This window comes from Perognathus longimembris, chromosome 11, assembly GCF_023159225.1.
Source record: "Perognathus longimembris pacificus isolate PPM17 chromosome 11, ASM2315922v1, whole genome shotgun sequence".
Lineage (NCBI taxonomy): Eukaryota > Metazoa > Chordata > Mammalia > Rodentia > Heteromyidae > Perognathus > Perognathus longimembris.
The window spans coordinates 10,076,211-10,092,885 of NC_063171.1; the positions used below are offsets into that span (position 1 = coordinate 10,076,211).

At 37.6% G+C, this 16,675-nt stretch overlaps 1 protein-coding gene across 2 annotated transcripts in view; it reads left to right on the forward strand.

Moving 5' to 3' along the window:
* The first annotated feature begins 2,142 nt into the window (after positions 1-2,142).
* Kmo (kynurenine 3-monooxygenase) overlaps positions 2,143-16,675 on the forward strand; it is a 51,537-nt gene continuing 37,004 nt past the window's right edge. For both annotated transcript variants that reach the window (XM_048358075.1, XM_048358074.1), the window contains exons 1-4: positions 2,143-2,431; positions 12,403-12,472; positions 12,773-12,870; positions 12,992-13,081. In XM_048358075.1, coding sequence (XP_048214032.1) covers positions 2,378-2,431; positions 12,403-12,472; positions 12,773-12,870; positions 12,992-13,081 — 312 coding nt within the window. In that variant the 5' untranslated portion in view covers positions 2,143-2,377. The remainder of the gene's footprint in view (positions 2,432-12,402; positions 12,473-12,772; positions 12,871-12,991; positions 13,082-16,675) is intronic.

The window sequence follows — 16,675 nt, forward strand, 5'->3', positions numbered from 1 at the left end:
CAGTTCTTGTCAAACTTGTTACCTCCTCCTTCATTTTCTCCCACCCTCCCTCCTCCCCAATTCCCATACTCCATTTGTACAGTTGGTTTACTACATATTGTCTTGTAAGTTTTGTTGTTATATTGGTTCACCTTTTACCCTGTGTCTCACCATTTTGATGTTCCCCTTCTCTTCTCTGATTCATACAAACACACATACAATACCCAGGGTACCAAAACCAAATATAGTGACAAAATCAAATATAGTGACAGGGGCTAAACCATAGGGAAAATAAACAAAAGAAAAAAGAAATTGTTTCACATAGTGCACTAGAAATAACAGCAACAACCATAAACTGCTTGTTTCCATAACTTGTAGAGAGTCCTCAAAAGGCTAAACATTGCGCTCCCCTATGACCCAGCAACCCCACTTTTGGGCATTTGCCCAAAGAATCACATACAAGACCATGATAAAGCTACTAGCACAACCATATTAATTGCAGCATTATTTAACATAGCTAAAATATGGAACCAACCTAGATGCCCCTCAGTAAATGAATAGATCAAGAAATTGTAGTATATATACACAATGAAATTCTATGCTTCTATCAGAAAGAATGACACTGCCCCATTCATAAGGAAATGGAAAGACTTGGGAAAAATCATGCTAAGTGAAGTGAGCCAGACCCAGAGAAACTTAGACTCTATGGTTTCCCTCATTGGTAATAATTAGTATATGTCTAGGATAGTTCTAACAGATGATCACAGTAGCTCAGCAGCTATGTACTTATGATCACATAAGATGAAGTTAAGTGAAATGAACTCCAAGTTATGGAAACAAGTGGTTTATCGTAGTTGTTGTATTTCTAACACTCTATCCCTTTTAATGTCTTAAATGTCATACAATGTGAATACTCAAAATAAATGAAAATACCCAGCAAAAATGTTTTAGCAACTATAACCATAGTTAGCCACCAGAGGGCACTGTTGAATGTTAAAAATTCAGTTGTTCCTTGAAAAAAATCATTCTGAATTCTTGTGTTCTTACTACTGAAAGGATATGTCCCCGCCATCCCAGGGGACCATGCAGAGATAATCACAGACAGGAGAAGAAGGTTCATAAGGAGGTTTATTAGTGGGGCCATAGCTACCATGGGAGAGGGAGCTACATGGCGTCTGCACCTTATCCAGGTGGCAGCTTCTCTCTCTCTGGGGGTAAAGGAGAAGTAGGTAGGTAGTGAGTAGGAGTGGCTCATTAGGTATGGGTGATCTGGGGGCTAGTGGGAGGAGCTGAGGCCCTCAAGCTAGGGAAATGCTAACAACTACAAAGTACAAAAACATATGCATTGACAACTTTATTCTTTATTATTAGTTTTTATTTATCTTCATCTTATTTTATACCATATTATATTCCAGAAAAATTGCAATTCAAATATGCATAAATCCAAATCATATATATCAATAATGTAACAATCAAAAAGGTGGAAGGGAAGATGGTGTGAAGTCTCCCTTATTGGCAATTCATGGGTGAGATTCAAAATGTTGTACCCACCAGTGCTATTTTAAAAAGGAAGTATGGTCAGTTAGACAATTAAAATCTTACTCCAGAGAATATTAATTAAGATTTGTCTACCTCTCTAAAAAATTCCACGAGTTTACGAAAATCCATAAGGGGGCTAGGAATATGGCCTAGTGGCAAGAGTGTTTACCTCATATACATGAACCCCTGGGTTCAATTCCCCTGGACCACATATACAGAACATGGCCAGAAGTGGCGCTGTGGCTCACGTGGCAGAGTGCTAGCCTTGAGCAAAAAGAAGCCTGGGACAGTGATCAGGCCCTGAGTCCAAGCCCCTGGCTGGCAAAAAAGAAAAGAAAAGAAAAGAAAAGAAAATCCATAAGATATATTTTTAGGGAAAAGTCTTGGTTGGTCTTCATAGCAAGAATAATCTATGATTAAATTGATAAACTGTGTCACTTTGCTCTCTAACCGAAATAGAAGATGCTTTGAGACCTCAGATAAGAGGAAGTCTCATGGCTATTAATAACTAAGAATGAAACTAATAGATGCTGGAGAAAAAGAAGAAGGAAAGCCATGTGACTGTTTCGTTTTGTTTTGTTTTAATCTGAGTCTTGCTCACAAGACATTGTTTTCACTTGACTGGAGTTTCCAAAGTTTGGTTATTGCCATGAGTTTTCTTTTATCTTCAAGCTGAGCTGGTTGTACTTTGAGCTTCTAATGGGTTAAATGGTAACAAAGGAAGATACTTGAACAAACATTGCTGCAGGTTCACAGGACCTCACTGGGCTTCTGGCCATATAAAGACAGGAGAAGTCAGTGGGTAGAAGAGAGTTCCCTTCGAGACTGAGGCAGAACTGCAAGACCCACTTTGTTGGTCATGGACTCCTCTCATGCAGAAAGGAAAAAAATCATTGTTATTGGTGGTGGCCTGGTAAGAATCACTATATTAGTTGTTATTACTCTCAATAATTATTATTCATCTCATACAGTGTTAGATTCTTGTGGATATGTTTAATATCTACATTGAGTTAAATATAACATTGCTTTTATTACAATTATTTCCATACATGCCCATTTCTTTCTGTATTTAATCCTTCCTGTCTGTAATAATGACTAGAACTTTCAAGGTTTCTAGGGTTTGTTTTTTTTATTTCTTTACAGAAGAGAGAACTGATATGTTATCTCTCTTTCTGTGTCTAGCTTATTTTACACAACATGTTACCCTCTAGATCCATTTATTTCCCTGAAAACAACAGAGTTTATTCTTTTTTATGGATAAAAGAAAATCTTCCATTGTGTATGGATATACCAGATTTTCTTAGCCATTTACCTGCTGGTGGCAACCTGCACTGACTCCATACCCTGATTATTGTGAAGAGTGTTATGATAAACATGAATATAACGTTGATGGTTTATTATGTATTTGTGTATTTATTTATTTTGTGTGCTCTGGTGACAGTGCTTGAATTCAGGGCCTCACACTGTTAGCTCTTTTGCTCAAGGCAGACACTCCACCACTTGAACCACACTCCACAGGGGCAATTTGCTGATAACTAAGGGATAAAAGTTACTCAGATTTGTCTGTCTAAGCTGGTTTTGAACCTCGATCATCATATTTCAACCTCCTGTTTGGCTAGGATTACTGGCATGAGTCACCAGCATCCAGGTCAATATCATTAGTTTTAATGTTTTTTTTTTTCTCACAAAGAAAGGTATTATATATTCATTAAATACAAATGTCTTTTTAAAAAATCATTTTGATTTACTATTTCTTAAAAGATAAAGTAAAGCAAACACGACCAAAAGGGAATACTACTACACTGTTGGTGGTAATGTAAACTTGTTTAACCACTCTGGAGAGCAGTATAGAGATTTTGCAAAAGACTGAACATAAAGCTTCCCTATGACCCAGCAATCCCACTTCTGGGCATTTATCCAAATGACCACAAACCAAGCCACTAAAGTGACCAGCACAACCATGTGCATTGCAGCATTATCTACCATATCTACCATAGTCAAGATGTGGAATCAACCCAGATGCCCCTCAGTAGATGAATGGGTCAAAAAATGTGGTATATATACACAGTGGAATTCTATGCTTCCATCAGAAAGAATGACATTGTTCCATTCATAAGGAAATAGAAAGACATGGAAAAAATTATATTAAGTAAAGTAAGCCAGACCCAAAGAAACACAGGCTGCATTGGTTCCCTCATTTGTAATAACTGGAATATGTCTATGATATTCTTAGCAGAAGATTACAAAAGCTCTATTGCTAGCTGCATATGACCATATAAAATGAAGCTTATAAAAATGAGCCCCAAGAAATGGATACAAGAATTTTTTATAATGTACTATTTATAGTTATTTCATTTTCCTTTCTTTTTTCATTGTTTTAAACCCTGTTGTCACTACTTTTGATTTCTGTACCCTTTGTCTCATATATAATATATATGATTTGGGGAAGGGAAGGGGAATCACAGAAGTGGAGGGACAAAGGGTGAACTAATGCAACAGTGATACTCACGAGACACTACGTTGAAAATCAACTTTACAGCTTGGATGGAGGGGGTCAGTAGAGGGGAGGTGGAAGAGGAAGAAAATGGGGGACTAACACTGTTCAGAAAGGAATTTCCTAATTACTTATGTAACTGTAATACCTCTGTACATCACTTTTACGATCATAATTAAAAAATAAAAAAGTGTCTGCTTTTAACCATTTTGGTTTACTACTTCTCAAAAAACAACAAAAATAAAGCAAATTGGACTAATTTTTTTGTCCCCAAGTGGGCTATGCTTTATACATGTATTTGCCTTCGTAGTCATTTAAATTTAAAAGCAAACAACACATTTTTACCTCACTTTGTTTAATGCTATCTAAAGATTGCAAGAAGGTCAAGAAACAAGAGGCTAATGTAAAACAAATCATACTGGGTGTTTACTATTTATTTGATTAATTGGATATAATACCCATTTGGTCAGCTGACTTACTTGAGTGTTCCAATGTCAGGACTTCAAGATACTCTAGTGGGTGGACTTGTAGGTGGACTTTTGTTTTCTAATATATAGACTTCAGAATGGAGAGAAGGTTTGTGTTATAGCAAATACAAAGGGAGAAGCAAAGGGCGAAGGGATGAATTTTAGGCATGTTGAGATGCAGCACCCAGGTAGACATACTCCATAGTCACCGATGAGGTTCAAGAAAAAGATGTCACTTAGAGAAAAAGTCACATGTTTTCCTAAGAACAGCCATGGAAGTGCCATCATTGTCAAAGAAGGGAAATCAAGACCACTGCTTGGCTTTAGATATCAAAGGCAGACATTATAGACCAGTGAGGTCACAGTAAGATTTAATTAGCATAATGGGTATAATCGTACTAAATACAATAGCTAACTAACAAATTAAAAAAACAGTTTATGTACTTATTGTGTTGTAGGTAGAGTTTGCTCTCCTTTATCACATTGATAAATACAAAAATTGATTTTTAAATTAATTTACTCATTCCTTGTCAAAGTGTGCAGAGTGTTTACAGTTTCATATGTAAGGCAGTCAGTGCATTTCTTATCAAACTTGTTACCTCCTCCCTCATTTTTTGCCCACCTTTCCCCTCCCCAACTCTTCCAGAAAAGCATACCATTTAGACACATACTTAAGCATATCTTGACATTTGTGTTAGACAATTTTTCAAATAATATTACAGTTGGTGACTACGGCACCCATATCATGGATCAAGATGGGGTCAAATCACATAATTTGTAAGGAGGGAAGTATGAGGAGAGAGAAAATGAAAGAGGAAAGAAATAAACAGAGTGTTTACATAATTATGTAATCAAAGGTTCTCCTTGGAGTACAGCTTATGCTTAGACAAGTTAATAATAGAATTTGTAATTTTCTGATTCTTTCATTTAATCTTCAAATGGTTACATAAGAGGGTTACAATTTATCATATCTATATGTCTGGTGTATCTTGATCAGAGTCACCTCTTCCATCATTCTCTATTCCCTTCTTCTTCCTCTAATCAAGTTTCCTACTTTTCACATTGGTACACTGAGTATTATGACAGTATTAGTCCTCTCTTCCATTCATTCAACCCTTCTCACCAGGCCCTCTCATTAAATAAACCTATGTTTCAGCTTCCTGATATTCATTTTGTTAAAGTATCTGTTAATTGTTCAAAGGGGTTACATCATGGAGTCTCACCCACGCACAAACTATGCTTTAGTCCATGTGATTGTGTATATAACCATACGTCCCTGTGTATTTATGTGGTAGGTTGTATTTTGGGTATAAGACCCACATATTAGAGAAAACATGTATCCCTTTGTCTTTCTTCCATGGCTTACTTCAGTCAATGTGATTATTTTTTCTCAGATCCATCCATTTTGCCACAAATGGAATGTCATGCCGCCAGAGATTGAATAAAATTTTATTGTGCATGTGGAAATATATTATATACCCTTATTCATAAGTTATCCATTAGTCATTATATAATATGATGTGATTAATATGTAATGTTTATATGGACATAAGTCCATGAACATATATCATATATGTTTACATTATATATGATATATATTCTGTACATATCACATTTTTAATCTATTCAGCTGTTGTAAGGCATCTATCTGACCATGTCTACAACTTAGCTATTGTAAAGAGTGCTACAATAAACATGTGTTTGTCATGTAAATACAAATTATCAAAAAAAATTTTTACTGTAAAGGTGATGTACAGAGAGGTTATAGTTACATAAGTCAGGTATTTATTACATTTCTTTTTGAACAGTGTCATTCTTCCTTCCTTTATTTTCTCCCAGGTTTTCCCTCCCGACCCTTCTCCTCCACAAGTTGTATAGTTAATTTCCAACATAGTATCACTGCTGAATTAGTTCACCCTTTGTCCCGCCATTTCTGTACTTCCTCTACCCCTCCCCAAATCACATTTTCTTATGAATGGGACAATGTCCTTCTTTCTGATGGAAGCTTTGAATTCCATCATGTATATATATATATCACATTTTCTTGATCCATTCATCCACTGATGGGCATCTGGGTGGATTCTTTATCTTTTGTTTTGTTTTGTTTTGGCCAATCCTGGGGCTTGGACTCAGGGCCTGAGCACTGTCCCTGGCTCCTTTTTTTTGCTCAAGGCTAGCACTCTGCCACTTGAGCCACAGCGCCACTTCTGGCCGTTTTCTGTATATGTGGTGCTGGGGAATTGAACCCAGGGCCTCATGTATACAAGGCAAGCACTCTTGCCACTAGGCCATATCCCCAGCCCTGGATTCTTTATCTTGGCTGTGGTAAACAATGCTGCAATGCACATGGTTGTGCTGATTGCTTTAGTGTGGCCTAGTTTGTGGAAATTTGAATAAATATCCAGGAGTGGGATTGCTGACTTGTAGGGAAGCTCTATGTTTAATCTTTTGAAAACCCTCCATACTGCTTTCCAGAGTGGATGAACAAGTTTACATTACCATCAACAATGTAGTAGTGTTCCATTCTAGCCAAATCCCTGTGAGCATCTGTTATTGTTAGTTTTCTTGATGGCCCTGGGGTGAGATAGAATCTCAATGTTGTTTTGATTTGCATTTCTTTTATGGACAGAAATGTGGAACATCTCTTCATGTGTCTATTGGCCATTCTTAATTCTTCTGAGAAGTATCTTTTTAAGTCTTTAGCCCATTTATTTAATTGGGTTGTTGTTTCTTTGAGGATTTGTTTTGAGGGAGTTGAATTTTTTGGTCTCTAAGGATATTTTAGATATGATGCCCTTGTCGATGCATAGCTAGTAAAGATCTTCTCTCATTTTGCAGGCTTTCTATTTATCTTACTAGCTATGTTCTTTGCCATGTAGAAACTCTTCAGTTTGATGTAATCCAATTTATCAGTCTTTGTTTCTTGTGATTACAGATCATTATTATTATTGTTCTTGTTATTATTATTTATGGGGCTTGAACTCTGAGCCTGGGCTCTGTCCCTGAGCTCTTCAGCTCAAGGCTAGCACTCTACCACTTGAGCAAGAGTGCCACTTCTGGTTTTCTGGATGTTAGTTGTAGATAAGAATCCCATGGCCTTTCCTGATTGGGCTGGCTTTGAACTGCCATACCCAGATCTCAGCCTCCCGAGTAGCTAGGATTACAGGCATAAGTGATTGGCACCCGAATAACAGATTATTTTTAATTAGTATATTTACTCCTGTGGATTGTTAGAACTTTTGAAATGGGGAATTCCCAGAGCTACCACTCAGACAAAATATATAGCCAGTGGCAAGTATTAGTCTGCCAGTGACCGCACTCAGGTGTTGGGTACCCAAGTGTGATAGCTGGCCTCCTAACCACGTCAGGTTAATATACCTGACACTCAGGATTTGGAAATTCCCTTTTTTTTCTAATTTACAGCTGCAAGCAAGCAAGCAGGTTATAACGTGATAAATCTATGTGCACTGTGTTCATCTTCCTGAACCAAACCATTTCCTAAAACTAGGCTCTTTCTGAAGCTTATCCATTCTAAGCAAACAGGAACTACACTGTTTCCTGAAGCTTATTATCTCAGGGCATGCAGGAACTAGCAAGGAAGATGTCAGCAAAGTGTACATGACCAGATGGGGAAGGTGCCTGCCAGGCAGGCAGGGTAATAGGGATGGTGGGTAGGAAGTAAAGTTTGTGACACAATGGTGCTCAGTTGTAAAATGGAGGCATTTTATTCAATACACTATCACACTTTAAAACAACTACATAAACTTTTCTTAACTTGTTTCTGCAATCATAAAGTATGTTTTATTCTGTCAAGTGTCTAACCTCTCAGTTTCTCCCTCCACTCACCAACTTCCTTCTTTGTTCATGGGCAGGAACCCAACTGTGCCTTAACCAAAAGTTTGTGGTAGATTTCAAAAGGTTTACACACCACACTTCATTTCCACTTGTATTTTTTGTCTTTCTTAGTTGTTTTGACAACCTAACAACTAAAGATTGCACTAACACTCATTCCAAGTTAAGTACCACTTCACAGAAAGTTGAAAGACAAATCAGGTTAGAATCCACATTACCATCCACTTTACGAATGCTTCTAGCTCACCTTACATAAATAACAAACCTTTGCTTTAAGCTTCAGTTACAACAGAATAAGAATGAGTGTAATCTTTGTCACACTATTATTTTCTTGGAAGAAGACACTTTATTATGACACAGATCTGATATATATATATATATATATATATATATATATATATATATATTTTTTTTTTTTTTTTTTTTTTGGCCAGTCCTGGGGCTTGGACTCAGGGCCTGAGCACTGTCCCTGTCTTCTTTTTACTCAAGGCTAGCACTCTGCCACTTGAGTCACAGCGCCACTTCTGGCCATTTTCTATATATGTGGTGCTGTGGAATTGAACCCAGGGCCTCATGTATATGGGGCAAGCACTCTTGCCACTAGGCCATATCCCCAGCCCCTGATTTTATATTTTTTAAAATCTTTACTGTCAAGGTGATATACAGAGGGGTTATAGTTATGTATGTAAGGGTTGTGAGTACATTTCTTGCCAACCTTGTTACCTCTTCCCTCATTTTTCTCCCACCTTCCCTCTTCCCTACTTTCCCTCACTAAAGTTGTACAGTTAGTTTACAACATATTGTCATGTAAGTATTGCTGTTGGATTTACCCTTTATCTCACCATTTTGTTGGTCCTCTGTTCCTCTTCCCTAATTGAGAGAAACATACATACATACATATATATGTGTGTGTGTATATATATATACATATATATATATATATATATATATATATATATATGCATACCCAGGGTACCAGAATCAAATACAGTGACAACAGGAGCTAAACTATAGAGCACATAAATGAAAGAAAAAAAATCACATAGTATGTTAAAAATAACAACAATGATAAATCACTGCTTCCATACCTTGGAGTTCATTTCACTTAGGATCATCTTATGTGATCATACATAGCTGTTGAGCTACTGTGATCATCTGTTAGGACTATCCTAGACATATATTAATTATTAACAATGAGGGAAACCATAGAGTCTATGTTTCTTTGGGTCTGGCTCACTTTACTTAGCATGATTTTTTCCAAGTCTTTCCATTTCCTTATGAATGGAGCAATGTCATTCTTTCTAATAGAAGCATAGAATATATATATATAAGCATAGAATATAGAAGCATAGAATATATATATATATATATATATAAATTTTTTGATCCATTCATTTACTGAGGGGCATGTAGGTTGGTTCCTTATGGTAAATAATGCTGCAATGAACATGGTTGTTCTGGTAGCTTCAGTATAGTCTTGTTTGTGATCGTTTGAGTAAATTCCCAAAGTGAGGTTGCTGGGTCATTGGAGAGGTCTATGTTTAGCATTTTGAGGAACCTCCATACTGCTTTCCAGTGGTTAAACAAGTTTATACTCCCACTAACAGTGTAGTCGGTTCTCCCTTTGGCCACATCCCTACCAGCATCTGTTGTTATTAGTTTTTCTAATACTGGCCTTTCTTACTGGGGTCAGGGGGAATCTCAATGTTGTTTTGATTTGCATTTCTTTTATGGCCAGGGATGTCCTCATGTGTCTCTTGGCCACTTTCATTTCCCATTCAGAGAATTCTCTCTTTAAGTCTTTAGCCCACTTTATTAATGGGACAGTTGTTTCTTTGAGGATTTGTTTTGGGAGAATTTAATTTTTTATTTCTATGTATATCTTAGATATGATGCCTTTGTCTGTTGTATGGCCAGTAAAGATCTTCTCTCTTTCTGTTTCTCTTGCATACTATGTCTTTTGTCATGCAAAAGCTCTGTAGTTTCAAGTAATCCCATTTGTCCAACCTTTCATTGATTTATTTTGTTTCTGGGTCCTTATTAAGGAAATTCTGACCTGTGCCATGGGGCCATAGTGTTTCTCCCATTCTTTCCTGCAATGTTTTCAGGTTATCTGCTTAATTGATTCTGGTTCAGGGTGATATATAAGGATCTAGCTTTAGTTTTTTTTAACAGGTGTTTAACCGATTTGCTAGCACCATTTGTTGAAGAGCCTGTCTTTCTTCCATTCTATTTTTTTGGCTCCTCTATCAAAGATTAGGTGGCCATAGGTCTGTGGGTTTATTTCTGAGTCTTCTGTTCTATTTCATGCATCTTCAGGCCTGTTCTTGTGCCAATACCAAGCTGTTTTTATTAGTATACCTTTTAATAGAGTTTGAATTTTGGTGTTGATATTCCTCCAGCACTGTTCTTCTTGCTAACGATTGTTTTTGCTATAGAGTCTTTCATTGATGCATATGAGTTTTTGGATTGCTTCCTGTATTTCATTAAAGAACAGTGTTGGGATATAGATGGATATTGCGTTGAATTTGTAGATAGCCTTTGGCAACATTGCCATTTTCACGGTATTAATGCTCCCAATCCAGGAGCATTTCTACTTTCTTACTTCTGCTTTCATTTCCTCTTTCAAGTTTTTTTTTTTTTTTTTTTTTTTGGCCAGTCCTGGGCCTTGGACTCAGGGCCTGAGCACTGTCCCTGGCTTCCTTTTGCTCAAGGCTAGCACTCTGCCACTTGAGCCACAGCACCACTTCTGGCCGTTTTCTGTATATGTGGTGCTGGGGAATCAAACCCAGGGCCTCATGTATACGAGGCAAGCTCTCTTGCCACTAGGCCATATCCCCAGCCCCTCAAGTTTTTAAAGTTTTCACCAGAAAGGTCTTTCACTTCTTTTATTAAGGTTATTCCTAGGGTGGTTTTGTTTTTGTTTTTGTTTTTGTTTTTTTGAGGTTATTGTAAAAGGTTATTGATTTCAGCCTGTCTTCAAATTGTTGGCATAAGTTAAACCATGTATTTTTGAGGATTAAGTTTATATCCTGCTACTTTGCCAAAGTTTTGGATCAGCTCAAGTAACTTGGGAGTAGAGTCTATGGGATTCTTTAAATACAGGATCTTGTCATCTGTAAAGAGAGAGAGGATACAGATATGATTTTATAACCCCTAGAAATTGCTTTGTAGACCAGGGTAACCTCAAACTTTCAACCCTTTTGACTCAGTCTCCCAAATGCTGAGATTAGAGTCATAAACCAACACACTTGACTGGGAGGAAGGAAAGAGTCAATAAGCAACTGGCATCAGCACTTCTATACTTTGCTTGTTTCTATAATAATAATGAGGGAGGAGGGGAGGAGGGAGGGGGAGGAGCAGAGAATTCACCACCCAACATAAGAATTAAAACAATCCATTTATTTCTGTTGATTTGTTTCTCCCCTATACATTAGAAGCATTACCCTGAATATTATCATCTTTTGCTTTTTATGCATGTTCTCTGATCTTTATGAATGAAGCTTATAGACTATACCTTACTATGAAAAAGTAAAAAGAAAAGAAAAATGTAAAACAAAAACTACCCCTAAAATTACACTACTCAATTTTTCTCTTTCTGCAATCAGGTTTGAAACTCTCAGAGCCTTGTACTTTGCATGCCTTTCTCACAGTGAATGATCTGCCACTTAAACCACAACCAGCTTTTTGCTAGTTATTTAAAAGGTGGGATCTCAAGGGCTTTTCTACCTGGGCTTGTTTTGAATTTTGGCCCTTCAGATATCAGCCTCCATAGTAGCTAGGCATACAGGTATGAAATATTTTCTTCTTTTTGCCAGAACCTGGATTTGAACTCAAAACCTCAAGTTTGTTCAGCTTGCTTGTTTGCTCAGCTAGTGTTCCATTTGAGCCATGCCTCCAGCCTTCATCTTGAATTCCTCTTACCATGTTTGCAACTTGTATTCACCATCAATGCCTGAGTAAATCAAAGAGGGTAGTGAAGTATATACCCACACAATATTTTATTTTATCACTAGAAATATAACATGCCTACTGTCCGATTAAATAAGAAAAATTTGTTTTCATTCCTAGGTTGGAGCACTGAATGCATGCTTCCTTGCTAAGAGGAATTTCCAAGTAGAGGTATATGAAGCTAGGGAAGGTAGGCCATCAGTGACTCTCACAGGGGGTCATTCTCACTCTTCAATCTCTTTCTTTAGCTTTTATGAATGGAACTTTATTTAAGGAAAGAAATTTTATAAGAAAGAATTGCTAGAAATTTTCAAGCCTTCAATGATCTACCTTTCATCATAATTTACTGTGTTTTCATCAGAAAAGTTAACAAGTCTTCTAATTTAATTCTGAGGTCAACTGCTTTTTCTTTTTAAGGACAATGACATGTTCATTCTACTCTAGTATTTAAGGAGTTCTTATAACTTGGAGTTTGCTTCCAATATTTTAGATATTCGAATGGCTCAATCAGTGCGAGGGAGAAGCATTAACTTGGCGCTTTCTTATAGAGGACGACAAGCCTTGAAAGCCATTGGCCTGGAAGAGCAGGTATTGCATTCAAGCACACACACACACACACACACACACACACACACACATCTCATTTTAAATTAAAAATCTTTGATGCTATGTTATAGAAATAGAAATCATTGTTTCTGGTTTATTATAGGTTGTGTCTCAAGGTATTCCCATGAGAGGAAGAATGATTCACTCTCTGTCAGAAAAGAGATCTATAATTCCTTATGGGACAAAGTCTCAGGTAGGTTTACATGGAGACAGTGGTTTGTGGATTGGTACCACTCTTTCCTTCCTCTCTAGCCCAACCTTTGACATTGCCTGCCCCAGTCCAGACCCAGGGGCACTTATACTAATTATCGAGATATTTCACAGGAAATGATCAACAGAGCCTGACTCCAAGTGTACATTACAAAGACTCAGCTCCAGTTACCACTCATATTATCGGGCCTTTTTTTCCTCTCTCTGCTTTGCTCCTGCAGCTTGTGAGTCCCTTGACCTCCCATCTCCTTTCCAATTACAGAAAATAACCATGTTATTGTGTCAAGCTTAGTGTCCAAGAACAACTCTGGATGGTTTTATAATGCTGCTGCCTTTCCCTTATGAACTTTTTTGCCTACAGTTTGCTTATAATAGAAGTTATTCAATGAACGAAGAACGTTTTCAGAATCGCCATAATTTCAAAAAAGAGGCCAGATGGCGATGGAGAGTTTATGAAAAAATATAATTATCTTGCTGTATCTTTTCTTCTCTCTTTCTTAGTAACATGTATAATTAAGAAAAATGTGTATTTTCCCAACTAATTATTCCTTCTGAGTTTGTTTCCCTAAGAAAAAATAAAGGCTCCAAACCTCCAGCAGTAAGAGTAAAATTCCAATTTGAATTATTTTTATGCAGAAAATCACAAGACCCCAGTGAGGCTTGGATTCTTCTGAGTAAAGCACCTGTCCTTTGAGCAAATATCGGCACTTCGGCTCTTTTTGCTAAATTACTCAGTCTCACTCAGCAGGGCTGGGATGGAAGCTGAGGTTCTGATTTGCCATAACCTCACAGGTTCTGGCTATTTTGCTGGTCTGTAGACATTCACATGTGTATTCTGACCAAAAGGGTTTTTTTTTTTAATGTTCTCCAGTACACACACACACACACACACACACACACACACACACACACACACACACACACAAAACAAAACAAAACAAAAAAACAAAAAAAAAAACCCACATATTCTAGCAGCTAAGAGGGCTTTGGAATGCAAGTTTCCATTGAGCTGGGTACAGGTGGCTCACACCTGTAATCCTAGATACTCAGGAGGCTGAGGTATGAGGATCATGGTTTGAAGCCAGCCTGGGCAGAAAAGTCCACATGGGACTATTATCTCCAATAAACTACTCAGAAAAAGCCAGAAGTGGTGCTGTGAATCAAATGGTAGAACACTTACCTTGAGCACAAAGAAGCTCAGAGACAGCACCCAGGCCCTGAGTTCAAACACTAGCACCAGAAAAAAAGAAAGTTCAATTGAATAGCTCTTTAAAAATAACTATATTTTGGCATCCTAAGAATTTAGAAAAAGACTTAAATGCATGCGCCTGGCTGGGGAGTGAATGGAAGAAAATCTATTTAGCTATCCCTACTGATCAACCAATCAACATTTTCTGGTAATTGACATATACTGCTCAATTGGCTTTGAACCCAGCTGGGTGCTATAGAAAAAGACATAAGAATCATTTATAAGATTTACAAATGCAATCAGGTAAGCCGTGTGCACTGCGAATTATTCCCGTACACAGCAATTGCTGGTGTGATGTGCTGTATTAGGTGTGGATGGCACAGAGAGGAATCCCACTGGGTCCTGGTGGGGATAGGAGGTCAGCGTTCAAGTTTATCAGGAAGAGACAACAGCTGAGGGAGGCCAGGGTATTCTGCAGGGAGGGGCAGACAAGAAATGCTAGACTGCTTCAGCCAGGGAGGCCAAGTTGTCTTTTTAAGAAGTCTTTACAGAGAAAGTGAGATTTGTAACAATTTATTGGAGTATCAAACCAGCAGCAAAATAGTTGTAATCAAATGGGATCTATCTCTGGAGGAAGTTGGTTGAGATCTCATTTCTCTCTTTTCTCTTTTCTGTTTTTTTTTTTTTTTTACACTTATTCAAGTGATGCTGTCATTGTGATGTGCTATAACAGTTAAATTTAAAGACTCAGAGACAAAAATATGAGTTGCCATCTTTGGTTATTAAAATTATCTTCATGAGATTAATATTTTAGGTTCAAGAGGAGATTAGAAGTATGAAATTTTGTAAAAAGCCTAAGTTAAAGCTTGCTTCTTTGGGGCAGTACTGAGACAAACTCAGGATCTCTTGCTTACTTGGGGCTCTACCACTTCAGTCATGCCTCCGACACATTTTTTCCCTTCTTTTTTTTTATTGTCAAGATGAGGTACAGAGAGGTTACAGTTACGTACTTAAGGTAGTGAGTCCATTTCTTGTCATACATGTTATCCCCCTTCCTCATTTTTCTCCCACCTTCCTTTCCCCAAACACCGCCTTCCTGCTTTCATGATTTATTTTTACCTTCCCAGTGATGGACATCATCATTCTAATCTACAAAGCTTATGGACAACATGAACATTAACAGTAAGACCATTTCTTCCAGGTTGGGTGATATGTACATTTCTTTCCTTTTGCTTAGTATAACTGTTCCCCATTTTTTTTCTCATTTCTTCCCTACCCCACTGCTCTTGAGTTGCTTAGTTCACTTTCATCAATGTCCATTGCAGCTTTTGGGGCCCCTCTACTGTATTTTATTTCACCCGCTTTCCACTCATTCTGTGCCATCCTCCAACACAGTTTTTTTGTTTTGTTTTTACTAGCAAGTTGAAGATGGAACCTTGAGAACTTTTCTATCTGCATTGGCTTCAATCCTCAGTCTGCCGATCTCAGTATAGTTAATATTACAAGTTTGACTCAAAAAGCTTGGCTCATTTCTTTCTATTTTTTCTGTCTGTCTATCTGCCTGCCTGCCTGTCTGTCTGTCTGTCTCTGTCTCTTGGTTGCTGTATGTGTGTGTGTGTGTGTGTGTGTGTGTGTGTGTGTGTGTGTGTGTGTGTGTGTTTTGGCCAGTCCTGGGCCTTGGACTCAGGGCCTGAGCACTGTCCCTGGCTTCTTCCCGCTCAAGGCTAGCACTCTGCCTCTTGAGCCACAGCGCCGCTTCTGGCCGTTTTCTGTATATGTGGTGCTGGGGAATCGAACCTAGGGCCTCGTGTATCCGAGGCAGGCACTCTTGCCACTAGGCTATATCCCCAGCCGTTTTGTTTTGTTTTGTTGACCAAATCTTAATAAGGAGCTCAGGTTACCCACAAATTATTGCTTGTCCTTACATAAACTTTCCAGCAGTAGAATGCTAAGTGTGTACTACCATGCCCAGCAAAACTTGGTTATTGTATTAAATGCATTTGGTTAGCATTTATTTCCTAGAGAGCACTTAAAAGATTATAAAACAAAATTTGCAGCTTTTTGCTAAATAACAAATATCTTGTTGCTTAGCAATTTAAAATTATATTTGTCATTCGGGCACATAAATATAGGGAGAAATGGTGAACCAATACAGTCAAGTCATTATATTCAATGTGTATTATGTAAAAATTGAACTACATAACTTGGGGCTAGGAATAACATATGGGAAGATGGTGGGAAATAATGGAAGGGATGACATTGACCAAGATGCACGGAACTTATAGCCTCAGTTAAGTATTTTTAGCTTCATTATACAGCTATTTAACAATAAAAATTTTAAAAATTATGTTTGTTTTTCTTTATAATTAGTGTCAACTGTTTTTTATT